The sequence below is a fragment of the Penicillium canescens genome (genome assembly GCF_028828765.1).
Source record: "Penicillium canescens strain IBT 15451 chromosome Unknown utg000003l_segment0_segment0, whole genome shotgun sequence".
NCBI classification, from domain to species: Eukaryota; Fungi; Ascomycota; class Eurotiomycetes; order Eurotiales; family Aspergillaceae; genus Penicillium; species Penicillium canescens.
The window spans coordinates 3326623-3351549 of NW_026703965.1; the positions used below are offsets into that span (position 1 = coordinate 3326623).

Below are 24927 nucleotides of genomic sequence, written 5' to 3' on the forward strand. Positions count from 1 at the left end.
CACCCCACTCGACTTCAGAAATTCAGTCGGCATGGCTTCAATGTCGGCTCTACCTCAGCCATCGCGGCCAGTTACAAACCCCCCAACCGGATCATTACCTGCCCTCCCCAATCCCAAACCTAGAAGGTCTACACCCGGCTCCGAGACACCCCGGGCCGCGTCTCCCTATAACACGTCCAAGCTGCGGACGCCATCCAGCCCCAAACCGTCGCTGAAGTCTCCCCTTTCAAATTCAAACTCAACTTCCAACCTCAGCGCGGCCCGGTCCGCATCCAGCGGACGCGCACCGAGCAGCCCGGACAAATCCTTGCGCCGCACAATCAGCATCGCATCATTCCCTCAACCACCAAAAGCAGGCGGCCGTCCGTCTACGGCATCTTCACTCTCGGGCATCCAAGCCGCCACGCCCAGCTCGCGACCGGCGCGAAGCTCACGGCTGAGCACGGGAACTACTAGCAGCTACCGTAGCTCAAAAACACCATCACTGCTCAACGGTAGTGGAGAAGGGAAATTCATTTCGAGTGCGGACACACGGGATCCAGAGGCTTCTCCCGCCCACAGCAGAAGCTCATCCGCGCAAGGATCATGCTCGACTAGCGCTACTACATTTGAGGATGCAGACGACACGGCAAGCAAATCGACTACCAAGCAAAAAGAGATCAAGGGCAATGTGATTGTGAGTGTACGTGTGCGCCCCGACAATAACAGCGGAGGCGAAACACCGCGGAATCATGGCGAATGGTCGGTTGATGGCCGGCAAAGCCTTATCTCATATCGAGGAAAGGAAGGAGGCGATTATTACTATGGTGGGCATTATCGAACCGGAAACCCAATATTGCGACTGACGAGTTTGAACAGACAACGTATTCAACCCCATGGAGAACAACGCCAAGGTGTACGATTCAGCAGCCAAGCGACTTGTCAGGCGTGTAATGGAAGGCTACCACGGAACGGTCTTCGCATATGGTATGACCGGGACCGGAAAGACCTTTTCCATGCAAGGAACAGCGACGTCCCCCGGTGTGATTCCACTGGCCATCACCGACATCTTCTCTTTTATCAGAGAAACCCCCCACCGAGAGTTCCTGCTGCGGGTCAGCTACCTGGAAATCTACAACGAGAAGATCCACGATCTCCTATCCGCTTCGTCTGCCAATGGACCTGCAGCACCTCAGGAAGAGATCAAATTGAGAGAGGACAGCAAGCGAGGAGTGTATGCCACGCCGCTCAAGGAAGAGATCGTGCAGAGCCCGACACAACTTCTTCGCGTAATTGCAAGAGGTGACCACGCGCGACGCACCAGCAGCACGCAGTTCAATGCACGAAGTTCCCGAAGTCACGCGGTTGTCCAAATCGTCGTTGAGAGCCGAGAGCGTGTGCCCTCAGGCAATTCCCAAGACAAGAGATCTGGGATCGCCCCGGGAGGCGTACGGGTGTCAACCCTGAGCCTGATTGATCTGGCAGGATCCGAGCGCGCAGCCGATGACAAGGAGCGTCGCACGGAGGGTGCGCACATCAACAAGAGTCTTCTCACTCTGGGTACCATTATCTCCCGGCTCTCCGAAAACAAGGACAAGCAAGGCAACCCCATGGATCGCGATGGGAGGCATTTACCCTACCGTGACAGCAAGTTGACCAGACTTCTACAGCCAGCTTTGTCTGGTGGTTCCCTTGTCAGTATCCTGTGCACGATCCAACTTACTAGCTCTGTCAATGCGAACACTGGTGAAACCCTAAACACCATGAAGTTTGCTGCGCGAGCCAAGAACAACATTGTCAGCCATGCAAAGAAGGCAGAGGAGGCATACGGCGGTGGCGGCGGGGACTCTGGAAGCCGAGTCTTGCTTGAGCGGTACCGCATGGAGATCCAAGCTCTGCGCGGTCAGCTTGACACTCAGGCCAAGTTTCAGGCTGAAAAGGAACTCAAATGGGATGAACAGCAGTATGAAAAAGAGGCGCAGGCCCGCCACGAGGAGCAAGTGTTGGAAATGCAGTTGGCCCGAACTGCGCTGAAAGAGCGAATCGAGCATCTTAACCGTCTAATTTTGAGCTCCAAGTCAACAGGAGTTAACAACCACAACAGTCTGTCTACATTTGGTCGGCTTTCCCGCATGTCTTCGACGGATTCTGGTGTTCGCTCTCTACGTTCGTCCGCCAGTCAATCGACCCTGAGTGCTGTCCATTCATCGATACGCCCCATCTCATTCATGTCCGTCAATAGCAGCGACCCCTCGGCATTGCATTACCCCGGGGGATCATTTGGCCCCGAGGATGAAGAGGACCTTGGTGAATTTGGTGATGGCAAGGCCAGCCTGCAGCGGCAGGTAACTGCGTTGCAGGCCGACCTTAGTGATAAAAACCGATACATCTCAACCCTGGAACGCCGACTTCTTCAAGCTCGTCGATCCAGTCACACCCGCATGTCAGTGGGTGTCAAGCCTGCGAATGCCACCATTGCCGAGCAACCGGATATGATGGCCTTGGTTCGGGAGAAGGACATGGAGATCAACGAACTCCGCCTCCAGCTCGACGACAAGGATCGCATGCTCGCTGCACTTCGCTCTGCAACGCGTCATCGCGACCTGGCTGCCGTCACCAATGAGTCCCAGTCACCCGAGTTGAAAAACAAGGGTGACTCTGTGGGCGAGAGTGACGGTCCCATCAGGACCAGTGGTCTTCCCACTGACAAGCCCGAAAGCCCAAACAAGCGGGCCTTTTCTGGCTCTAGCAGAGTCAGCAGAGTCAATGACCAGACGGATGGTGGCAAAAACATGGATGAAGTCTCGCGATTACTGGACGAGATGATCCAGGGTCGAATGGACGGTGGACATGCGAATGATCGTTCTTCCATGAACGTCAAGAGTGTCGCCAGTGAGAGTCAACGAGAGAGCCGACGTGAATCTTCATCGGCTGAAGTGCCGGGCTTGAACCCTACTGCGCCGTCGTGGGATCCAAGCCTCAGCTCGCCGTTCCGAGGATGATGATGAATCTTTTTTTATTCTTGTGCTTTTGAAGCATTTTAACTTTTCTGATCTGATACCCAATTCATAGGTTTACCATTCTTGCGTGTGTATTTAATCTGAACTATTTGAACATGTACGATTTGCTGTTAACTTAGTGAGTTCCTTAGTCTGCTATATATGTTTTGTAAAACAGTAGACTGAACAGACATGATTCAATCCCTCACGAGCCAATCTCCAGCTCACCCTCCCGTTCCTTAGCATAAACATCCTTGTACTGATCCCACAACCGCATCAATTCCTGTACATATCTCGAATGCAACTCATCAATATACTGATCGTCAATCTTGTCCCGATTCTGCTGCTGCATAACAGAAATCGGCCGTCCAACAACAATATTAAGCGGATGGCGATAAGGCATCAAACCCACATCATAATTGAACACACCACGGGCATGGAACAGTGGAATAGTAAAGCCCATAGTCCGCTTAACAAACATCTGCAGCTTATGAATAAGCGGATGCTCATCAGAATGAATCTGCTCGTAGATATCATTCTCCCCGAAAGACAAAACAGGAACGAGATCCGCCCCAGTCCGGATAGCAAGCTTGATAAACCCCTTCCTCCGTTTCAACACAAGCCGCAGCGAGTGAGGCTGCGCATTGAGTGATTCCCGCGCACCACCGACGACAATAGTAATGGCCCTCCCCATTCCCTCTCCATCCGAACCACCCTTCGTAAGAATATTCTCACAGGATTCCCGCGACACACTCGCTATCCCCAAGCCAAGCGCATACTCACGGTAAAATGGAATCCGGAAATTAGCATCAAGCGTCAACAGCGAATTCGTAATTCCCGGGAACAACTTCGAGAATCCCAATGCCTCAGTTCCAAACGCGGCGAATGCGCCATGTGAGAGAATCCCGTGCGGGTGATATCCGAAAATATACTTCTTTGTCGGGGGCAGTTCCTCTTCGCGGTGGAGACGGGCGGGGAAGTAGGAAGCGTAGAGTTTGAAGATTGGGAGTGAGCGCAGGAATTGGCTGCGGCCTTTTAGCTCGCCGGATGTTGCTGCTGTGGAGAAGAGCGAGATGTAGACTAAGTAGGGGACTAGGAGGGGCCAGAAGATTGGGATGCCGCAGGTGAAAAAGAAGATCGTTAGGAAGATGGGGATTGTTAATGTGTGGCAGAGGACGAGGAAGGTTTGGAGACGGCGTTTTAGGCTTATGTTTAGGGGCGCCCAGGTGATGCTTTGGGGTGTTAGTTTTGAGTATTGTGTATGTGTCGTGGTTGAGTATGGCTTACCCTTTTCTTCTGTGGGTGCGCTTGGGCTGGGACTGTGAGTTGGATGACGCGCTGCTCCTGTGAGATTGGGTTTCTCCGTTCATGTTTGTGGTGTGAGGGAGACGAGTCTCCGTAATGCGGAAGTGCTGCGCAGTTCCCTGGCGCAGGTCGGGTGCTTTCGGTCAGGGTCCTGATGCTGAGATAGAGAGTGCGGAGGTGATCAAAGTTTGAGGCAATATCACAGAGGTCAATGTACAGGGAATGTTCAAACTTGTTGCCCCCAATGTCGACTCACTAGGGGCAAGGCAAGTTGTGAATCGAAGTGAGATATGACGTGGTGGTACGCCAACTTCTGTGAGCTTATGTAATCTCTACCCTAGGTCAACTTTCTATTCTGTTCACAGTTCTCTTCTCTTCTCGATATTGACTATTCAAGGTCACCTGCACATCTCGGGCCTAATTACGGAATGAAACAATCTTCCCCCAAGTATCAGCAGTCCCCCAAATCCCAGAACGCAAACACTCCAATTGCACAATCTGGCTATGATCCACAAACAGATTCACATCAATACCAAACTCCCGAATATACCAGTTGAACACCTTAGGATCGGCAGCTTCAAACATGACCCGCTCAGAAGGAAGCTCCTTCATAATCCGAGACACAACATCAGTCCGCCAGGAGGTAACATTCTCCGTAATTCCCTCCGACTCAATCATCAACCGCTTCACACCGGCATCGAGGAACCTATGGCCCAAGTTAACCAGCTTTCCGGGGTCTGAGGTACCGATTGCTTCAAGTCCTGAGGCAGGTGTGTCCCCGCCAGCACCAAACTGAATACCCAGCTCGGGTTTTGCTTCCAGTTTGTATGAGTGGACTTTATCGACGAGGCGGAGCCAGTCATCTTCTGGAATTGAGAGGAAGCCAGAGGATAGTTCAATTACGTCGAGGCTATGTATGGTCAGCTCTCTGTTGAAGTCTGGGATTTGAAGATGCACGTACCCGAGATCCTTGCATTTTGTCAAGTACCGGTCGAATACGGTGTTCGGGTCAGGGTGCGTAAGAAGATGTTCGGCCCATCCGCCCTGAAGTCCACGTGGTGTTAGGAATGCTCAAGATGTGCTGTTTCGGGGCAATCTTACCGTCGAGACATATACGCCGTGTTCGTGGGCCAGATCGATCAGTTCGCGCAGGGGCTTTTCCTCAAAGAGAGAGAATGAACCTGTGGTTCTGTCTCAGTCCCTGCTGACAAGTCTCAGAGACAGTTTCAAGACTAGCACTCACCTCCCGCAAACTTGAGACCATCTACATGGTTGCCCATCCTATAAGCTGCTGTCAGTACTGTCACGCAGGCTAGGTATTGTGGGTAATTACGTTTCGAGCACGTCTGCCAGGTATCTTTTGCCCATAACCTAGTCTACGTTAGCTTGGAAACATACAGAGCATCATCATATGCTTAGTGAGAGGATTATACTCCACTTACTGAATAGTAAGGACCTCGAATCTCAGTCACGCCCTTGGATCTAGGCTTGACAGGTCTAGGGTTCGACCTCGTAAACCCAAAGCCATTCTCCTTATCCTGCAACAGCGTGACTCCTTGATACGCACTCGGTGTGGTTGAAAATCCTCTGGATCGTGCGGCCGAGGCAACCTTGGGGATCTGGGACGCGGGGTTCAAGACACCCTTACAGGCAGATGTAATTGTGGCCTTTGCGGGGAACATTATGGATGATGTACTATTCAAATGATGATGATGATGATAGATGGACTAGGTAGATGGTAGATGGAAGAGCTTTAGACTTCAAAGCTGCTTTGTCTGGAGTTTATATATCTCGAACAAATTATCGCTTTCATTCTCTGCAAAGAACCAACATTTCGGACCGCTGTTGGTCATGGTGGTGTGAGGGTTGACGTCAAGTATACATCACTCAGTACTAGGTATACTCTCTTCATTGGAGGAGAGACGGTCTGTCCAACAGGAAACCAAACATAGCTCAAGGGAGTAAGAAAGTACAAGTCAGAAGTATGGAAGCAATGAAGAGGCATATTTAGATACTGAAATGGGGATGGCACAATGGCAGTCTGGCATAGCAGACGGGTCGATATCAACAAAGAGCATACAACCGACCACTCCCCCGATCGGTAGGAGTTGTATGGAGTGGCTTCGTATAGCGTAGACCGCTTAACCTGATACTGTGTCTTGAAGTCAAGAATCCGAAAAGAAAGTAGGCATATTGTGGTGCATGAACTGATTCCCTTTTTGCGGAGTAAACTGAGCTGAATACGGTCCTAGACAATTCTGCCACCTGAGACCGCTAATGTGCTAGTGTCACAGGTTTCACCACTACAAAATAACTTATATTCAGACCGTTATATACTTCAATGGCGGAAATAAATACAAGCTTTTTCATCTCACCACTCGAAATCCACCCAATACAAAGGAATACGAGATAAGCCCGCTCCCAAAGTTGATTCGTCCAACAATAGCGCATCGGGAGCCGGATCTTACAGGTTGTCAGGCCGCCAAGCGCGGAGTTGCAAAGACGAAACATCCGAATCGGCGATTCCTCGATCCGAGCGCCGATGCCGCTGAGTCATGGCGATCCGGTTCGATCCCGAGGTTCTTGGCATTTACATACAATTGTTCCACTATTGCCCACTATTCTACCTGTGGATGATTTGATCATCCGGATCATCTTGTGCCATTTCCACTGGACCCTTAAGACATTCGGACTTCGGAGATTCGAAACTCGCCGTGCATAAAACCGGACTTAGCATCTCCTGTCTATGGTTGGACAAACCCAACGCCAAGCCGATGGGAGCACATCTGCCTGACCGGTGTACATGTATCATACAAGACTTTTTAGGGTCAATGGTCTTTGATTCGGACTGACACAGGGATTCTGTGTACACCTGGGCAGGTATCACCGGGGTTATAAGCTATCATACGAAATACGAAAACGAGGCACGAGGCACGCGACACTATACATGGATTATTGTGCAGACGCCAATGATTCAGCTCCACTGCCAAGTACAGGGCCAGCCTTGTGGACCTATTATACATGTATTACGGAGTAGACGGAAGCAAAACTAGTATTTTCAACAGGGAATCTGGTGACTTCCCCCTGGCTCCTGCCCAGTATGGCTTCTCTCTTCTTATCCTACCACCCAGGGCTTCCCATTCCTTATTCTCCGTATCGAGTACTGATATATCTTTTACCATGGGCGTTGGAGCGGTCCTCGAACCGCTAGTGGTCATTGTCCTACTGTTTGGAGGCACATGGATCAACCGTACAACTGGTACAAACGCTCACCGTCATTATGCTCGCCGGAAATCCGCAGACTTGGTGCTGGCAGCCTCACCTGATTCCCTCGAGTCCGGATACTCAAGTCCAACAACAAAGGATGGACTTCTCACCCCGCGTTCCCGTTCACCCTTGCATCAAATTCCCGATGGATGGCACAAGCGACAGGTGGGAATGTTGGGGTTGACCTTAGAGGTGTCATCGCCAAATACTGCTATTTTCCAAGATCGGTTGCTCAGTCGTCTGCTACGGAAGCTTCCTTTCTTGGTAGAATGCTGGTACTGGGCCTTGGTATACTGGGTAAGTTTGTTCTGCCGTCCGTGCCCAAGGGCTACCCGATCTATATCCTACGATCTTGTGCCTTCATACAGAGAACGAGAAGCTCACATCCCGTACAGACATACCAGCTTGGCAGAGCATTTACCGCCGTGACCCTCAAGGACGATACAGTCGATGTTGCGAGGCGACATGCCCTACAACTCATCAAGGTTGAGCAGCGTCTAGGTATATTTTGGGAAACTGTCATCCAGAGGAACTTCTTGCTCCATCCCCGCGCGATGACTTGGATCAATTGGATATATTCGTTCATTCATATCCCCGGTACCATCGCTTTCCTCGTCTGGCTTTATTACTTCACCGCCACGCGGAATCGGATCGACGAGACTCAGGCAGGAAATCCCAGAGGCGCTGTGAGCGGGTCACCCGCGGGCCCTCTTCTATACCAAGCGCGTCGGCGGACCCTGGCTGTGTGCAACCTGCTCGCATTTGTGGTGTTCACTCTGTGGCCTTGCATGCCGCCCCGGTTACTAAGTGACACCAACATCGGTGGGCAGGAGGGTGAGCTGGCTCGCAGTTATGGCTTTGTTGATACTGTGCATGGTACCAACGGAGCAGGCAGTGTGTGGACAGAAAACCGCTTTTGTAATCAATATGGTAGGTCGTTTCCCGACACTTGATAGATTCATGGCTTACCATCATCAGCGGCCATGCCATCCTTGCACTTTGGTTACTCTCTCATGATCGGTCTCACAATCATGACAATCCCTCTGCCGCAGCAACGACGAACAGTACTGCGGACTCGTCTGACCCGAGTAAGGCTGACGCTTCCATCCTGGCGCCGCCTGATGTGCCTTATTCTCGGATTTTCCTATCCGTTCATCATCGTAGTAGCCATTGTTGCCACGGCCAACCATTTCATCCTGGATGCAGTGGCAGGAGCCTTGGTCTGCGCACTGGGATGGCGGTTCAATGGAATGCTGCTTAACTTGTTACCGCTGGAAGACTACTTCCTGTGGCTTGTCCGTATCCACAAACCGGAGCCATCGCTTGTCACTGTCATCCCTGACAGCTCGGATAGTCGGTCTTCTAATGAGGAACTGTGGAGTCATGCTGTCATCTCATGAATGGCCGTCGGAAGGCATTCCATTATTGGTCTGACGTCTGTTGGATCAGCGTCGTGTTTAGAATGTGATACCCTGTATGAAACCGCCAGGCTGTTGGTAATTTGTGTATATGACTTTAAATTATTGTTACTGCCTGGACTTTGTCGATAACAACTTGGGTGTGCTATGATACCACCTCACCTTCTACCTAGAATCAAGTTTTGTTCTTATTTTTAATCGCCAATAATTCTTTGTTTGAAGTACTGGGACATGCGCGTCTTAAAAGGGAACCCTTGGGATTGCTTGTATTGCCCATATCAGCATTTCTTTGTCTATTATCATCCACATCAATATGCTAAATATCAATATGATGAAATGTAGGCAGCATATAGCCCACCTAGAGAAACATGAAAACATGATAGGGGACATTCACCAGCGAAGAATAGGGCCAGTTATGTACATATCGAAGAAACCTTAAACCCCAAAAAACGAACTGCAAATTGTAGCATCTGGCGCTCACGCGCTCAACAGAACCTGGCGAAGATTTCTAACCACCCGCCATCCAATTGTCTTCACAACCTCATCTTTTTTTACCTTCCAATTTATCCCGGACCTGTCTAAGCCATATGCCCAGGGATCGATAACATGCAATGAGTCTAGTAAGTTTCGCGGCCATGAGAGATGAACCCATTCAGAACTGTTATCGATGATCTAACACTTTTTATAGTGCCTGGCTTTATGGCGATTCATACCCAGACACGAAATATACCATACCACCTCACAACCAGAAGGGTTTCAAGGCGTGAAGGCTATACGGCTGAATGGAAGGGTTCTCATTCTTTCCCAGTTGGCACTAAACTTGCGTTGGGCCACGATATGTGGGAATATAGCGTTCACTTTCTATATATCTTCACTTATTTCAGGAGATAATTGCTAATTCATGTGGATGATTGAAAGTGGATTTGAGACCTCCGAAGAGTTGAGAACCCGAAGAGGTGGCAATCAGTATGCGGTAATTCGATGCGCTCGAAGCTTTGACATGGACATTGACATTGACGTTAATGCATTGTGATACCAGCACTCGCAAGATAAAAATTCGACATTTATGCGCATTGGAGCGAGATATATCGCCGGCACCAGACTGACGACCCAAGACTGGGAAGGACAAACTGGAATACTCCGGGATACTTCAGGGCCAAGATACATATAGCTCTCAAGCTTGCACGTGCCTGTATCTCAAGTGCCCAATCCAGTCACTTGACTCTTTGGACTCTCCAATTTCGTCCAAGGCTTTTGTTTGAGCTTGAGAATCACTCGAGGTGAATCTAGCCTAGGCGAATCCAGAAGTGAATCGAATTTTCACAATCCAAGCTATCAGAAGCTATTTTTGAAAGCCATTTTCAACGTCTGCGAACGTGGAAGACACAAGAAGACCAGAAGCTGAAACGACGTTGATTGTGGCGTCATAGAGGTTGCCGTTCCCAACGCGTCTTGGGGTTCCCGCGCCTTTCGCGACTCTTTCTTCTCCACATCTCTCTGCAACCCCCCCTGGAAGCTGCTCCCCCTCCCTCAACTTTCACCAATCGCTTCCCCAGTTCTACGTATTGCTTTTATTAGCAACCATGGCTGAGGATACCCCTGTCCATGCGCCTGTCGAGGCTGGCGAAACCGCGCGCGCCGAGAAGCCCACCGAGAAGAAGTCGGAGACCGAGACTGTCGACGACAAGCCTGCCGGTAAGCACGACCCCATTGATATAGCTCAATATCCCTATATCCCGATTCCTCACAGCTGTCCCCCGGTCGGGGCCTCCAATCTCCGTGCGACCAAAAAACGCTAACTCATTGTTTCTTCCCCCAGAGAGCGCAGTTGCGACCGACAACAAGAAGGACACCGAAGCTGGGGCCAATAAGCCTGCTACTACTGATGAGCCTTCCGAGCCCAAGGCTGATGGCGACGATGCCGCCGCTGCTCCTGCTGATGCTGCGGCCGCTGCGCCCGCCGAGGCCAACGGAACCCCTGCCTCCGCAAAGAAGTCCTCCAAGAACCGCCGCGCTTCCGGGGGTGCCAACCAGTCGAAGCTGAGCCGCAAGAAGTCTGTGACTCGCATTACCCACCTGGATGCTAAGCCTGGTCAATACTACCTTGCGCGCCTTCGCAGCTATGCGCCCTGGCCCTCCATCATCTGCGATGATGAGATCCTTCCCGAGAGCCTGCTCGAGAACCGTCCTGTTACCGCCATGCAGAAGGATGGGTCTTACAAGGGCGAGTACGCCGACGGTGGCCGTCGCACCCATGAGCGGACTTTCCCCGTGATGTTCTTCGAGACCAATGAATTGTAAGTTGACACCCGCCCATGCTATACACCCAACGCGAATTTCTTACTGACTACTCGCGACAGCGCTTGGGTCCCGAACACTGCACTTACTCCCCTCGAACCTGCCGAGTGCAAGGAAATCTCCGAGAAGAACAAGACCAAGCAATTGATCAGCGCTTACAAGGTTGCCTCCGAAGGTCATGACCTTGCGTACTTTAAGAAGCTGTTGAACGACCACCAGGCCGCCATCGACCAAGAGGAGGCTGAAATTGAGGCCGAGAAAGCTGAGAAGGCAGCTGCCAAGGCCGCAAAGGACTCCAAGAAGGGCAAGCGCAAGAGCAAGGGAGCCGAAACTGATGTTGAAATGGAGGACGCGGATGACTCTAGGAAGTCCAAGGCGTCGAAGAAGCGCAAGAACACTGAGGCTGATGCTGAGGCAGACAAGGTAGGTGTTGCCGGATCACCTTTTCTATTGCCTTTGCTAATCTGCCCTTTGTGCATACAGCCAGCCAAGACTCCCAAGACCAACACCAAGCTGAAGTTGACTACCCCCAAGGCCCCCGAGGAGAAGAAAACCCCTGCCAGCAAGACCAAGAAAGCCGCAACCAAGAAGGGCAAGGCCGCTTCCGCCCCCAGCGACGACGAGGATGCCAGCGCCGGTGCTAAGGAATCCCCCAAGCCCGTGGACCCCGAGGAATTGAAGAAAAAGAAGGAGAAAGAAAGTACGTCTTCCCCAGACCCTGGCTCACCCCCTCCCCAAGGCCCGCCCGACCCAGAGCGCTTACGCCTTTTAGTTCTTTTCCTTCGTCACAAGCTCCAGAAGGGCTTCATCTCCCGCGACCAGCCCCCCAAGGAAGATGAAATGGCCAGCATGGCCACCTACTTTGACAAGCTGGAGAAGCACGCTGATCTGGAGGTCTCGATCATCCGTTCTACTAAGATCAACAAGGTTCTGAAGATGATCGTCAAGCTCAACTCGATTCCTCGCGACGAGGACTTTAGCTTCCGTCATCGCGCCATGAACATTTTATCCAGCTGGAAGAACATCTTGGACGCAGACACTCCTGCTGGTGCGATTGACAAGGACGACAAGCCCACTGCTAACGGCTCCAACAAGGAGGATGATGGAGCTGACACCCCCAAGCTGGAGACTGAGGAGGAGAAGGAGCCCGAGTCCAAGTCAGCCAAGGATGACCTCGACTCCCCGATGCCCGATGCCGACGCAGAGAAGGCCCCTGAGCCCGAGAAGGAGCAGAACACCGATGGTGACAAGCCTACGGAGACCACAGAGGAGAAGACGGAAGAGGAATCTACCGAAAAACCCGAAGAGAAGACTGCCGAGACCGCCGCTTGAGTGGTCTGAGATGCACACTTCATGACGTCTGTTTTCTTACACGGAACCTTTTGCGCTCCCCCTTTTCTTGTTCTCTTCTCTGTCTTTGTTTCAATCTACGTACGCGCTTACCGCTGGTCTGTTTCTGTATCTTTGTCATTTTTTTAACGCCTGGGATTACGGAGCTGAATCACCCAGCGAACCTTTGAATCAATGGAAAATGTGATTGTTCTTTTTTTTTTTTTTTTTTTTTCCCCGATATTCCCTAACAGAAACTTATTCTGTACATTGTTCTTTTCCCTTTCCCTGGCCCTGGTGCATGTGCATAGGAGTTACAGGTTACAGTTACATGGGACGTCATTCACTCCGAAAATTGTACGATGATAGTCTCGATCTATGACGATCATTAGCTCTCGAGCTAGTTGTGCTCCAAATTCAGGGAATCCAGGAAGTCGGAGAGGAATGTGGTTATGGTGTGGACAGGATTCAGGTTCTTACTAGGCATGTATGTAATGAGTTAGCAACATTCAGGCTGTCTGCTACGCTATAACATACCTAGTTGATAGAATAAATCCATCAGCAGTTTAATCCGTGCAACATCCATAGCAGTATTCGTAATAGCAGTAGTAATGACAATCCGAAAATCCGTCTTGCAATGAGTAAATTATTTCTATAATATAGTCAAGGTCAAGGTATCGACCAAACACGACAGATGCACAAGAAATGCTATGCTCAGCTCTTTTCGCAAAATGAAATCGGAAAGCCCCCGCGCCTCTAAGTTATATGCACACAGCCATGCAGTTAGTTATATACCAATGCCCCCAGCCACCCAGACAAAAGAAAAGAACAGAAAAGATAGAAAAGAAAGAAAAGAACGGTACAAGATGACGCCGTGTCTATGTGGTATCCAGTTTCGATCTCCATCTCCGTCACTCAGACTGCACCGCTGGAAGCTATGCTATCATCGATAGCTACGACAATCACAACACAGATGTCATCCACCTTACCGCCGCGGTAGTAGTCACCGGGATAATAGCGCTGAGCCTCCTTAGCAAAGGGGCCATCGCGGCGGTAGTCCATGCTAGCCTTCTTCGCCTCGCCGGCAATGGTAGCAGCGAGAACAGACTGCAAAGTGATTTGGTCTTCAGGGCGAGAAACAGGGTCCTCGACATCTGTCTCCTTCTTGGACTTGGCCAAACTTGACGTGGAAGGGAATGCATCAGCCAGACCACCAGGAGCAGTCAAAGCGCGCAGGTTATCCGAAACGCCGACGCCAGAATCGGTGGCTGTCCACGCGCCGGTCAGGATCATCCGGCCGGTGACGAGCTTGAGGATATCCTGATTGTTCAGATTATCAAAGACGCCATCGGTAGCAAGCATCAACACATCCCCATGCTGCATCCTGAGATTGGTAACACTGGCATCCTTAGGGAAATCCTCCAAAAAGGCACCACCAAAGACAGAAGCCTGGGCACGCATCCGAGGCGGGATAACACTAAGCTGGTACGGCGTATTAAACCCATGTGTCTGCGGGACAGAATACTGATGCACAGCAGCCCTCCGTAAAAGAACAGACCCCGAATCCCCCAAATTCGCCAATTCAACCCGCCCATCCGGCAACGCAATCCCAACAGAGGCGGTACTACCACCGGCGCGAATCGTCGGGTCAGCAACGACCTGGTCATACCCAGCCTGGAGGAGCTGTTTAGGGCGGAGCTGATCAGCAGGCTCGTGCCAGGTCTGTGCCGTGTGCGCCATGTAGCCGCAAATCCCGTGCGAAAAGTCCGCCGGATCGACGCGGGATTCGGTCCAGCCGCCGACACCGTCTGCTACTGCGAAGGCGACTGCTTCGGCGTTTTCATGTTGGTGGTCTGAGATTCGAATTCCGATTCGGCTTACGAAGAAGGCATCTTCGCCGCTGTCCGGGCGGTTGCGTCTTCTGCTGACGCTGTTCTTGTCTTTTGTTACGCCTAGGGCGTCGGCGGAGGGGTCGAAGTTGTAAGAGTTTGTGAGAGGGTCGAAGCGGCGGCCTTTGCCGCTTGAGGAGACGGCGACGCGGTAGGAGAGGCGCGTTGAGCAGGGGGAGGAAGGTGAAGAAGGAGAGGGTTGTTTTTCGAGGTGTGTTGCTGGTGTGGAATGGAATCCCCGGCGGGATTGGGCTTGGGCTTTTAATTGAAGCGTGGGGCTTTGCAGATGTGATTTTTGTCTGACTGCATAGAGCCGGACGTGAGGCTTGCTGAGAAGTAACGAGGCCCTGTATGTGCTGGGATTGGCGGAGGCCGAATACACCCCGTCTCGAGCGATGGCTTGTAGGCTACTGCAGGCGGAACTGCAGGCCCTACACGAAACCCTTGGCGGGATCATTGCAGGTCTGGGAGTATATATAGAGGCCCAGAGTGCCCAAGTCAGGTCAAAGTGAAGATGTACAAAGAAACAAAAATCCAAGGACGTGGATAAGACTGTACCCGCTCTTATCGACCGCCTGGCGTCATTTGGTTTTTTTCGTTGCCTGAGATCTGAGGCTGCCGTGGTTATTCACGGCCACATACGGGTTAATGGTTGTTTCTATACGCTTATGTCGTATTAGAAACACCATAAGAATACTTTCAGCTTTATCTTAGAGCTATGAACGTGGTTTCTCACCAAAGTGACCAAATTATATAACTTCCTGCATCACCGCCAAAGCTTTATCAATTCTGCCACACTTCCGCCTCTTCTCTTCGCATTTCCTCCTCTGTTCAACACTTGAACTCTTTGTACTTTTAATTTGAATTCAAAGCGCAAGCTTCTAGTCCAACATCATGCATCCAGCTCGACAAGCCTATGTCGAGGAGACTGCGGTAAGCACCCCCCAAGACCAGAGCTCAATTTGCGCGTCCGCGACATTAAAGTCTCACGTCCATATGGACATGGAAAGCAGATATATTTCGCACCTACATCTCCTCCATCGATCACTGGCTGACTTCAATCGCAAACAGGACACCGATATGGGCATCAACTATGCCGATCTCCGTAAGTCGCGGCTTCAAAATTCTCCTATGGACAATGTGCTAATGGAAGCTCAACTATAGCGGTCGACCAAGACTATGACCTCCCCTCTTCCGCGGTGGGTATTCCTACCGAGCGGGCATCCGCCATTTTGTCTCAATTCGAACGTAAACGCCGAGCAGCAGCTATGGTGGTTCCCACAGACGACACGAGAGTGCGCGCACGGCTACGAGAGTTCGGCGAGCCCATTACGCTATTTGGCGAGGGTCCTTCAGATCGGCGGGACCGTTTACGTGAACTGTTGACTGACATGGCGGATAAGCAAGGCGAAGACATTGAAATGGAGGAAGCGCAGCCGGAGGATGAAGTCGAACAACAAGAAGAATTCTACACAGAGGGCAGCGACGCCTTGCTCGAAGCACGCAAGGAAATAGCCCGTTATTCTTTGCCCCGCGCAAAGTCTCGTGTTGCACGGCTTAAAGATGAATCGACAATTCCACTTCGGACGCATGTTAAACATCGCAAAGCAGCCAAGGAGAAATTGCAAGGATTTGAACTGTATGGGTCTCAGATTGCGGGAGATCGGCCAGTTAGCATTTGTCGATTCTCGCCAGATGGCCAGACAATTGCTGCTGGAAATTGGAGTGGTGGTATCAAGCTACTCACAGTACCTAACTTGGAAGAAAAGGCCAATTTCAAGGGTCACACGGACCGTGTGGGTGGTTTGGCTTGGTTTCCCGGTGCCACGCTCCCCAGTTCCAATGTCTCGCCATCAACGGTCAATTTGATTTCGGGAGGCGGCGAGGGAGATATCAATCTCTGGGCCCTTGATCAAGACAAGCCGCTCGCCACACTATCTGGTCACTCTGGACGTGTCTGCCGTACGGAGTTCCATCCCTCGGGTCGATATGCAGCATCGGCATCGTTCGATACCACATGGCGACTGTGGGATCTTGAAACGACACAAGAGCTGCTCCTCCAAGAGGGTCATTCGCGAGAAGTCTATGCAGTTTCATTCAACAACGACGGCTCTCTTTTGGCCAGTGGTGGATACGACAGCAACGGACGTATCTGGGATTTGCGAACAGGGCGCACAGTGATGATCCTCGAAGGCCACATTCGCGAGATTTACGGTTTAGACTGGGGCGTGGATGGGTACCGGGTACTCTCTGGCTCTGGTGATGGCTGGGTTAAATGCTGGGACTTGCGCCAAGTGAGATGTACTGGGGGAATCGGTGCACACAAAAGTGTGGTGTCTGATCTTCGCTGGTACAAGGGCGCAGAGTCAGTTTCATTCTTGCCCTCTGTCGATGGGAACATGGACGTCGATGGTGCCGCATCAGTTAATACACCAGATGCGCCGGTCCAGCCGAAGAAATCGGGTACATTTTTCGTCAGCAGTGGCTTTGATAAGAATGTCAATATCTTCAGCGCGGATGACTGGTCCCTAGTTAAGTCGCTGAGCGGTCACTCGGGCAATGTCCTCAGTACGGATATCAGCGACGACACGAAGTGGATTGCTAGTTGTGGCCATGATCGTACTGTGAAGCTCTGGGGAATTGAATGATTCAATAAGTTACGAACTCAAATTTCGATACCTCAGCCCACATGCTTCTTGATTGGACGTCACTTGGGATTGAAGTGCAGCAGGCCAGCCTTCATCATCAGATACAACCAGGCGAATTTCGGCTCACTGTCTCTCGACTCCGTCTATATACGATGGATGTACCGACCAACCGCCCTTTCAAACTGTTGCCACAAGTGGCACCCTACATGTACTGATAGCGTTAAGCCAGCCTTTTATTGGCGCCAGTGAATTAATCACTCTGATCTAGGTCTGCCAAATGCAGTCACCTACAAATGGATTCACCTTTTGCCTCGAATGTATTTTATTGTATAGATATGGGTCACGTGAGAGTGCGGGGATGACGTAAAGCGATAGCTGAGGGCTTTTTCTCCGCGGATACGGAATACCTTTTTTTGACAACATAGACATAAACATGGCGTTCCGTCCAAGGATTGCCCAACTCTGCCGCTCAGGCACAGCAGGACCTACCTCAAGGACAACACGCTCCTTAACTTGCACTGCAAACCAAGATTTCCGCACGCGTTGCCGATATCGCAGCCAGTCAACAGCAGCCGGCTTAACAGCCCTCCCACGGCAATCAGCCTTGAACACATTATCCAACCGCCGCTATGCATCCACAAAGGCCTCAGCTTCCGAAGGCCAAAGCGAACCCGTCCTAGCAGGCGCCCCGGACATAACCAACTACTACACAATCTTCGCGCAGACCCTCCCCTCAGGCCCCCCACCAGCCTCCCCCTTCGAGATCTCCACCAGCGACCTCCGTCGCGAATTCCTCCAACTTCAAGGACTCGTGCACCCAGACAAATACCCCAATGGCGACGAGAAAGCACACGCAGAAGGCCTCTCAGCCCGCATCAACGAAGCCTACCGTACGCTAATCGACCCGCTCCAGCGAGCGCAATACCTCCTCCGTGAACTGCACGGTATCGACGTGACCGCGGAGGATGCCGCTACCAAGCATGCGCTGGACCCGGAGACTCTGATGGAGGTGATGGAGGTGCAGGAGACGATTGAGGAGGTTGGTGCGTCGCCTGAAGGCGAGGCGCAGATCAATGCATTGAAGAAGGAGAATGATGGACGTATTGTGGACTGCGTGCAAGCTCTAGCGGGATTCTTTGACCGGGGGGATCTCGAGGCTGCGCGGAAGGAGTGTATTCGTTTGAGATTTTGGTATAGTGTTGGGGAAGGGTTGAGGGAGTGGGAGCCTGGGAATACTGAGATTCGGTTGATGCATACTAGTTGATTTATGGCCTGATCTGTGTCACCTGGTTTGTTGCACTGTATGATACTCGTGGATATGGGTATGGGTAAATCCTGAATTGATACGCTGCTCTTTATTTTCTGTTTACTATGTAGGATGTAGTAGATAGCGGAGAATCTCAATAGGTATATATCAGACATCTATTTGCGCAGCTGAAAGCCTATAAGAGAGTCATTTGGTGCCCGACTCTAAATTGTTGTCTGACAAGATGATCTTGCGCAGCGGGGCTGCTTGCCTACTATCAGCTGTTTGTGAATATTAGTTGTTCTTCTTACAGAAAAGTAGTCGAATACTCAAGTCATTTGGGCAACCTTGGAATATATGGTGGCTTGTAAGAGGTCAGAGCGAAGCCAAAAACGGGGGCATACAGAACAGAGAATATTTCGAGTTCGCTCTACCAGTCCGCTCTGAGATATCTCGGATCAGGACACATATTTTCTTTATCAAACAACTTGACAATCATCTTGGAAAGAGTGAATTAATCCTGAACCCCGTAGGGCCGCGAGGTGGAACAACCGTTGACCGCCACATTGAGAAAAGCTTCCAGACAAATCAGACAGCAAAGTGAAGCTTCAAATGCAGCACCCAAAGAACAGGGCACTGCAGATCAACCAGTCAGGCGGACTATTGGGTTCTTGACAGGCTGGGATTGGGCACGAAACCTGCCAACGCTATACATTTGGGCCAGTCAGGAGCTCGGAGGATTCTGTGTGGCTGCTCTGCGTTGTCCATTTTGATAGAATGGCAAGTAATGGCGAACATCTCAGGGTTCAGAGGGAGCTGGATGCAATAATCGCCATTCAGAGAAGAATTGTCACCAGATTTAAACTCGTCTAGCTGTTTTGACCCCCGTCACGCATATCTCTCCCCCACAGCTGCACACGTAGCCGAACTGTGATCGCCTCGGGACTTAGGTTGGGCCTAAGTGAATATTTAAGGGCCACCTGGACTGGATCTGTGATATAAACCATTTCGACCTGTCTAAGCACCAAGGCACATCCCAAGGACCGACTGCCTCATGGACACTGTTCGAGATTATAGCAGGTATGCATTGAACAACTTGTCACAACACATATCTCTTCTAGTGATGATCCGCTAAACGCATGACTCTTCACAGTATCATCCACTCACCATCATTCACCTTCCTCGTTGGCCCAAAGCACACAAAGTTGACAATCCAGTCGGCCCTCGCCCAGCATGTCTCCAAACCACTCCACAATCTTATGAACGGTCACACAAGAGAGTCAAAACATCGTATCGCCGTCTTAGAAGAGGAGGATGTCGAGACCTTCGTCGCCTTCTGCGAGTATGCATACACCGGGGATTATTGTGTGCCGCGAACCGAGCCGGACGTGGAAGACCTAGAAGATAGTAGGTCTGGCGTCATCGAGAATGCGCCTAGTCCTGGTACTTCTTGGAGAGAGACTTATCGATCAGACTCGGTTTCGTCGGCTGTGCCTCCACCTGCGCCATCACCGCCTCCGGAGGATCGTAGCCAGACGGATACTACTGTGTATCAGATTCATGAGCCTGATCCCGAGCCGGAGCATGTGCATGAGCCAGAGGTTATGCCAGTAGAAGCTCCTCCTCCTGAAGAGGCTGCGCCTGAGCCAGAAACAGAGCACACTGAAGTGAACGGTTTCGACTACGCGGATTCGGTTGTGCCGGATGAGACACCGGAGCAGCCAGAGTACCCTGCCGTCGAGCCGGAGGTGTATCCAGAGCCTGAGGTTGCAGCGTCTGTGGAGGATGAGAGGCCAGCACGGAAGATCAAGAAGGGCAAGAAGGGCAAGAAGGTCAAGAAGCAGGGACCATCATACGTTGATGAAGAGCCTCCCGCAGCGGAAGAGCCCGTCAACCTGACGCCTCCAACAACGCCTCCACCACCGCCTGGGGAAGAATTGTCGGCAGCTGAGTATGTACCAGAAGCGGAACCGGAACCTGCTGAGCAGGAGCCTACCTCAGAGCCAGAGCCAGAGCCAGAACAGACTGGATATTGGGATCAACCACCCGCAGAACCCGAAGAGTATACACCAGAGACAGCAGACGAACCGCTGGCAGACTCATGGTCAGGAGAAAGAGACGACAATCAAATGCCCAAACCCAGGCCAATGCTCGACATGTCATTTGCCCAACAACAAGCCTCTTCACCATGTGAGCCAGGCCTTAGCATGTGGGACGAATTCGTCTCCCTCCAATACACCGACGACTCGGCCTCAAAGCTATCACCGATCGAGTCAACATCCGACCTCCCATACCTAACTTTCCACGCCAAAGTCTATGTCTTCGCAACCCGCTACCTGATCCCTGCCCTGGCGCAGCTCTGTCTCCGCAAGCTACACCGAGATCTGCTGCTCATATCATTCACAGAACAAGAAACAGCCGACCCGAGCCCGTCCCAAAAACTGGGAGTCTTGGCCGCGCGCAAGGCCCAGATGGTCCTGAATCTAGTCCACTATGCCTACACGAAAACGGCTCGGCTGGAGCCCATCTCACCGACGTCCGCGACGCAACTTCGGGAGAATGAGCTACGACGACTGGTCGTGCACTATGCAGCCTGCAAAGTGAAGGACTTGGCCAAGTACCACTCGCCAGACGATTCTGCATCGGCAACACCCTCGCTCCGGCCGGTGGATGCGACAGTGGAGCGGGCCGAGACTTCTGCACCGAAGAGTCTCCGCTCGCTGCTGGATATGACGACGGAGCTGGCCTCTGATCTTGTATACCGCATGATGTGAGCGGATGCGGTGATGTGATTGGATTGACGAACTGGGATGCCCAGACATCGGGTGTTTCGGCACGCGCTTTCGCTTTGTTCTTCTGCATTGCTACCCTGAAGGTTGTGTTCTGGTCCCTAGGGACCCGCTGCGTAGCGTGCTTCTCGCATAATTTGTCACTTCGAGGTGCATAATCTTGCTTTGTTCTTGCATAATCTTGGCTTTTGCCGGCTGAGCGTTTTTCCTGAATTCAATGTTTTGCCTCAGGGCCTTTTTCCGGATTGGGGGATCCCCAGATGTTAAGTGGGAGCCCCCTAAAGGCGGATATTGTGAAGTGGAGAGTGGAGAGTGAATTTGCCCCATCACACTCCATAGAGTAGCATTAACCAGAGAGTTTCATCGTTTTTAGAGCATCACTATCCAGTCTGAGCAAGTTCTTGGCGAGATGATGTCTGGAACACCCAGTGCCAACAGGCAACCAGTATCCAGTGCCCAAAAATAAGCATGAAATTTCTTTGGAATCCTTGGAACCTGGCTGATCATCCGATCGACAAGAGTCCATGTTACAATTCATTCTTGGCGAGGATCAATAGTGTGTTGGCGGAGGCTGTGAAGATAAGAAGTTCAGGGGCGCCAAGACATGAGTTTGGATCTATCAGGTCTGGTCAGAACGTTATACTCTTCTTCTTGCCACTGCAATCATTCCGTCGAGAGTAAATCTCGACATGCTTGCCATATTGAAGGATACACAATGGTGTCACTCTACTCAACACTTCTCAGTTGCCACCTCCCCCTTCTCTCTTTTTTCACAGCCACCAACTAAAAGCTTGGCAGCGGACCGTCTCCGATGCACTGTCGATCTCTCTCTTGGCATAGCGGCCAGGCACGTTGAATGCGCCCTGATCCGCTCTGATCCGCTCTGATCCTGGTTTATACTTTCATATGCTCCTATCGGTAAGAGTCGGGCTGCTCGCTCGCTTCGAAACTGCCCAGAGTCGGCCCGAACAACGGGATCGAGGTTCATCATCTGTGTAACTTCGGCCGATTCAAGGTCTCTCCTTTCGCCACAGATGATATCGACAAATCAATTGATAACTCGACGACTCTTCGATGCTCATTTGGATCAAAATCTTCAGTGTGGCAGGCGGTGTGGCAGGGTTACGCACCAGTGATTCTGTTCTTGGCAGTCCACGCAAGTGAGTCTCCCCTAGGCATCGAAGTTTTCTATACTACGCCCAAAGCCTGATGCTCAGACTCCCGCGGTGGATCTGTTGTCCTCCCCTGGAGTACACTATCCACCCCTGATACATACTATGTATCGTCCAAGCCCGACACCCTGGGCCGATCTATTCTTGGGGCTTCTTAGGCTGCCGATTCTATTGGTCTCGATAACCTTTGATGTCGCTGGTAGGTCCGTTGCACAGTGCTCATCACTTTGACTATAGGGGACTTGCTTGGATTACGTTCTCCCTGAACCACGGTGGTCTTGGAATTCCTTGGCTGATGGGTCTACATTGTTCTGAAATTGATGCTATTGCTTTGCCCATGACAATCCTGAAGCTATATATGGACCCTCTCCCTGTTTGTCTATTCACATTCATTCCTCTTCAATTCCATTCTACAAAGCCTCTCTCTTGTTTTCTTTCATTTGTTGTCTCTAGACCCACGGTCTATAGTCTATATACATCCACTCATAGACTTTCTTTGTATGACCCATCACGGGCCTCATCTATACATTGCATCTAAACCTCATCTACATCTACATCTACATTCATCATGACCCACCCAATCCTACTAGGGTCCTACCCTAACGAAAGCTACGAGCACCCTCCACCCTCCTCACACTCAGACACCCCTATCCTCGAAGAAGAAAAGGGCCAAAAGCAAGGCCCCATCGACTTCCGCCAGCGTCTCCGTCACTTCACCTGGGCATGGTACACCCTGACAATGAGCACAGGAGGCCTAGCCCTCCTGATAGTCAGTCAGCCAAACACCTTCAAAGGCCTCAAAGAAATCGGCCTAGCAGTCTACCTATTCAACATCATCCTTATGGCCCTAGTCTGTTCCCTAATGGCAGCCCGATTCATTTTCCACGGCGGCCTCCTAGCCTCCCTAACCCACGACCGCGAAGGCCTCTTCTTCCCAACCTTCTGGCTCTCAATCGCAACAATCATCACCGGTCTGGAACGCTACTTCGGCGATAACCCAGAACCATCCTTCTCAAAGGCCCTCCAAGTCCTCTTCTGGCTCTACTGCGCCTGCACCTTCGCCGTCGCAACCCTTCAATACTCCTACCTCTTCACCTCAGTCACATACCGCCTCCAAACAATGATGCCCTCATGGATCCTCCCAGCATTCCCAGTCATGCTCAGCGGCACCATCGCATCCGTGATCGCCGAACGCCAACCAGACCACTCCTCCATCCCAATCGTCACAGCAGGAGTAACCTTCCAAGGCCTGGGCTTCTGCATCTCCTTCATGATGTACTCTCACTACATCGGCCGGCTCATGGAATCCGGCCTGCCATGCCGCGAACACAGACCAGGAATGTTCATCTGCGTCGGCCCACCCGCTTTCACAGCCCTAGCCCTCGTTGGCATGGCACAGGGTCTACCAGACACATTCAGTGTGATGGGCAGCATCGACAACGCGGCTGATGGGCGTATGCTTGAGATTTTCGCTTTGGCTGCTGGTGCGTTCCTGTGGGCGTTGAGTCTGTGGTTCTTCTGTGTGGCGCTTATTGCTGTTGTGCGCTCGCCGCCCACGGCTTTCCACCTTAGTTGGTGGGCTATGGTCTTCCCCAACACTGGCTTTACTCTTGCTACTATTACGCTTGGTAAAGCGTTTGGAAGTAAGGCAATTGGTGGGGTTGGCTCTGCTATGTCGATTTGTGTGATCTGTATGTGGATCTTTGTTTTTGTTAACCACATTCGGGCTGTTTATCGTCAGGATATTATGTATCCTGGCAAGGATGAGGATGTTTCTGACTAGATCATCCTGGACGTCTCTGATCGAGACTCTTCTTTCTCTGCATGTTGTTTGCCTTTTTCTCTCTTCCCTTCTTGCACAGCCCCTTGATCTTTGGCTATTCCCATACACACTTCATGATCTTTCTTGTCACCACCTTTTTCGACTTTATTTACATATTTGTCTGAAAGCGTTCGAGCACCTTGTTTTCTTCATGTGTTGAGTCCCGCGGGAACCCTTTTCCTAGCATCTTCGGCGTTGAGGCATATACACTTTGTTTCCTAGCGATCAGCTCTCTTTACCCAGCATCCATCATCTACTAGAGTTCAATAGAGACAGATAAAACATTTATTTCATTGCAACCTATCCATGACTACGTAGAATAACCTTGAAGACCCCAACCATGCGATGGGATCATCTTATTTGCCGTGCAGCTGCATGAGATAGCCATAGCAAAGGAAACAACTCACCAAGCAGCATGAAAGTTCAAAGGGTAGGCTCGTCTTAGCTTCATCCGCACTGCAAGCAGCGAAGATTACTAGACCACAGCACCACGATGAGGTGCGAGCCAAACGCTGCGGGAAAAGTAGCCAAACAGATAACTTTAAGCAGCACAGGGCAAAGCCCTGTCCCGACAAGGAATAGGTGGCAGACTAAATGGCAGAAATGGTACGGGGGTGTCGTTGTCCCTCCAGCCAGCGCAGGGCTAGCCCTGGCCATCCGGGTTGGAGGCAGAAGATAAGTGGGAAGTATGAGAGAGATGGACGGACACGTGGATATGGAAGTACAGACAACAGAGGATGCAAGATGAGGGACTTGAGAAGTAGAA

General features: G+C 51.3%; 10 protein-coding genes across 10 annotated transcripts; 7 read left to right on the forward strand and 3 right to left on the reverse strand.

Moving 5' to 3' along the window:
- Window positions 1-31: 31 nt before the first annotated feature.
- N7446_004708 (putative kinesin family protein (KipA)) lies at window positions 32-2981 on the forward strand (the record flags this gene model as incomplete). Its single annotated transcript, XM_058513457.1, has 2 exons — window positions 32-806; window positions 859-2981. 2 exons carry the CDS (start codon window positions 32-34, stop codon window positions 2979-2981), a joined length of 2898 nt encoding a protein of 965 aa, XP_058374786.1.
- Window positions 2982-3183: 202 nt separating this feature from the next.
- Window positions 3184-4348, reverse strand: N7446_004709 (uncharacterized protein; the record flags this gene model as incomplete). The annotated part of the gene is made up of 2 exons (XM_058513458.1): window positions 3184-4210; window positions 4266-4348. The coding sequence occupies 2 exons, from the start codon at window positions 4346-4348 to the stop codon at window positions 3184-3186; spliced, it is 1110 nt and encodes a 369-aa protein (XP_058374787.1).
- A 282-nt stretch (window positions 4349-4630) lies between these two features.
- On the reverse strand, window positions 4631-6090 carry N7446_004710 (phosphosulfolactate synthase). Its single transcript, XM_058513459.1, has 6 exons — window positions 5726-6090; window positions 5617-5654; window positions 5527-5564; window positions 5385-5464; window positions 5245-5327; window positions 4631-5193 (listed from the first exon to the last, which is right to left on the reverse strand). The coding sequence occupies exons 1-6, from the start codon at window positions 5963-5965 to the stop codon at window positions 4701-4703; spliced, it is 972 nt and encodes a 323-aa protein (XP_058374788.1). The 5' UTR covers window positions 5966-6090; the 3' UTR covers window positions 4631-4700.
- A 1373-nt stretch (window positions 6091-7463) lies between these two features.
- N7446_004711 (phosphatase PAP2 family protein) lies at window positions 7464-8950 on the forward strand (the record flags this gene model as incomplete). The annotated part of the gene is made up of 3 exons (XM_058513460.1): window positions 7464-7847; window positions 7946-8480; window positions 8529-8950. 3 exons carry the CDS (start codon window positions 7464-7466, stop codon window positions 8948-8950), a joined length of 1341 nt encoding a protein of 446 aa, XP_058374789.1.
- Window positions 8951-10551: 1601 nt separating this feature from the next.
- N7446_004712 (uncharacterized protein) lies at window positions 10552-12598 on the forward strand (the record flags this gene model as incomplete). Its single annotated transcript, XM_058513461.1, has 5 exons — window positions 10552-10663; window positions 10788-11265; window positions 11329-11689; window positions 11750-11966; window positions 12039-12598. 5 exons carry the CDS (start codon window positions 10552-10554, stop codon window positions 12596-12598), a joined length of 1728 nt encoding a protein of 575 aa, XP_058374790.1.
- Window positions 12599-13510: 912 nt separating this feature from the next.
- On the reverse strand, window positions 13511-14941 carry ppmA (type 2C protein phosphatase PTC7; the record flags this gene model as incomplete). The annotated part of the gene is made up of 1 exon (XM_058513462.1): window positions 13511-14941. The coding sequence occupies one exon, from the start codon at window positions 14939-14941 to the stop codon at window positions 13511-13513; it is 1431 nt and encodes a 476-aa protein (XP_058374791.1).
- Window positions 14942-15378: 437 nt separating this feature from the next.
- N7446_004714 (putative pre-mRNA splicing factor) lies at window positions 15379-17132 on the forward strand (the record flags this gene model as incomplete). Its single annotated transcript, XM_058513463.1, has 3 exons — window positions 15379-15417; window positions 15556-15589; window positions 15649-17132. The coding sequence occupies 3 exons, from the start codon at window positions 15379-15381 to the stop codon at window positions 17130-17132; spliced, it is 1557 nt and encodes a 518-aa protein (XP_058374792.1).
- Window positions 17133-17565: 433 nt separating this feature from the next.
- N7446_004715 (J-type chaperone JAC1) lies at window positions 17566-18396 on the forward strand (the record flags this gene model as incomplete). Its single annotated transcript, XM_058513464.1, has 1 exon — window positions 17566-18396. One exon carries the CDS (start codon window positions 17566-17568, stop codon window positions 18394-18396), a length of 831 nt encoding a protein of 276 aa, XP_058374793.1.
- Window positions 18397-19517: 1121 nt separating this feature from the next.
- N7446_004716 (uncharacterized protein) lies at window positions 19518-21152 on the forward strand (the record flags this gene model as incomplete). The annotated part of the gene is made up of 1 exon (XM_058513465.1): window positions 19518-21152. The coding sequence occupies one exon, from the start codon at window positions 19518-19520 to the stop codon at window positions 21150-21152; it is 1635 nt and encodes a 544-aa protein (XP_058374794.1).
- Window positions 21153-22907: 1755 nt separating this feature from the next.
- On the forward strand, window positions 22908-24122 carry N7446_004717 (tellurite-resistance/dicarboxylate transporter family protein; the record flags this gene model as incomplete). Its single annotated transcript, XM_058513466.1, has 1 exon — window positions 22908-24122. The coding sequence occupies one exon, from the start codon at window positions 22908-22910 to the stop codon at window positions 24120-24122; it is 1215 nt and encodes a 404-aa protein (XP_058374795.1).
- Window positions 24123-24927: the final 805 nt, after the last annotated feature.

Excerpts from the sequence above, each read along its gene's own strand:
- N7446_004710 (XM_058513459.1), bottom strand. The coding sequence starts at position 5,965 with ATGTTCCCCGCAAAGGCCACAATTACATCTGCCTGTAAGGGTGTCTTG. Across the intron at positions 5,465-5,526 it reads TGGTCTCAAGTTTGCGGGAG|GTTCATTCTCTCTCTTTGAG; the intron begins GTGAGTGCTAGT and ends ACAGAACCACAG. Across the intron at positions 5,194-5,244 it reads ACAAAATGCAAGGATCTCGG|CCTCGACGTAATTGAACTAT; the intron begins GTACGTGCATCT and ends GACCATACATAG.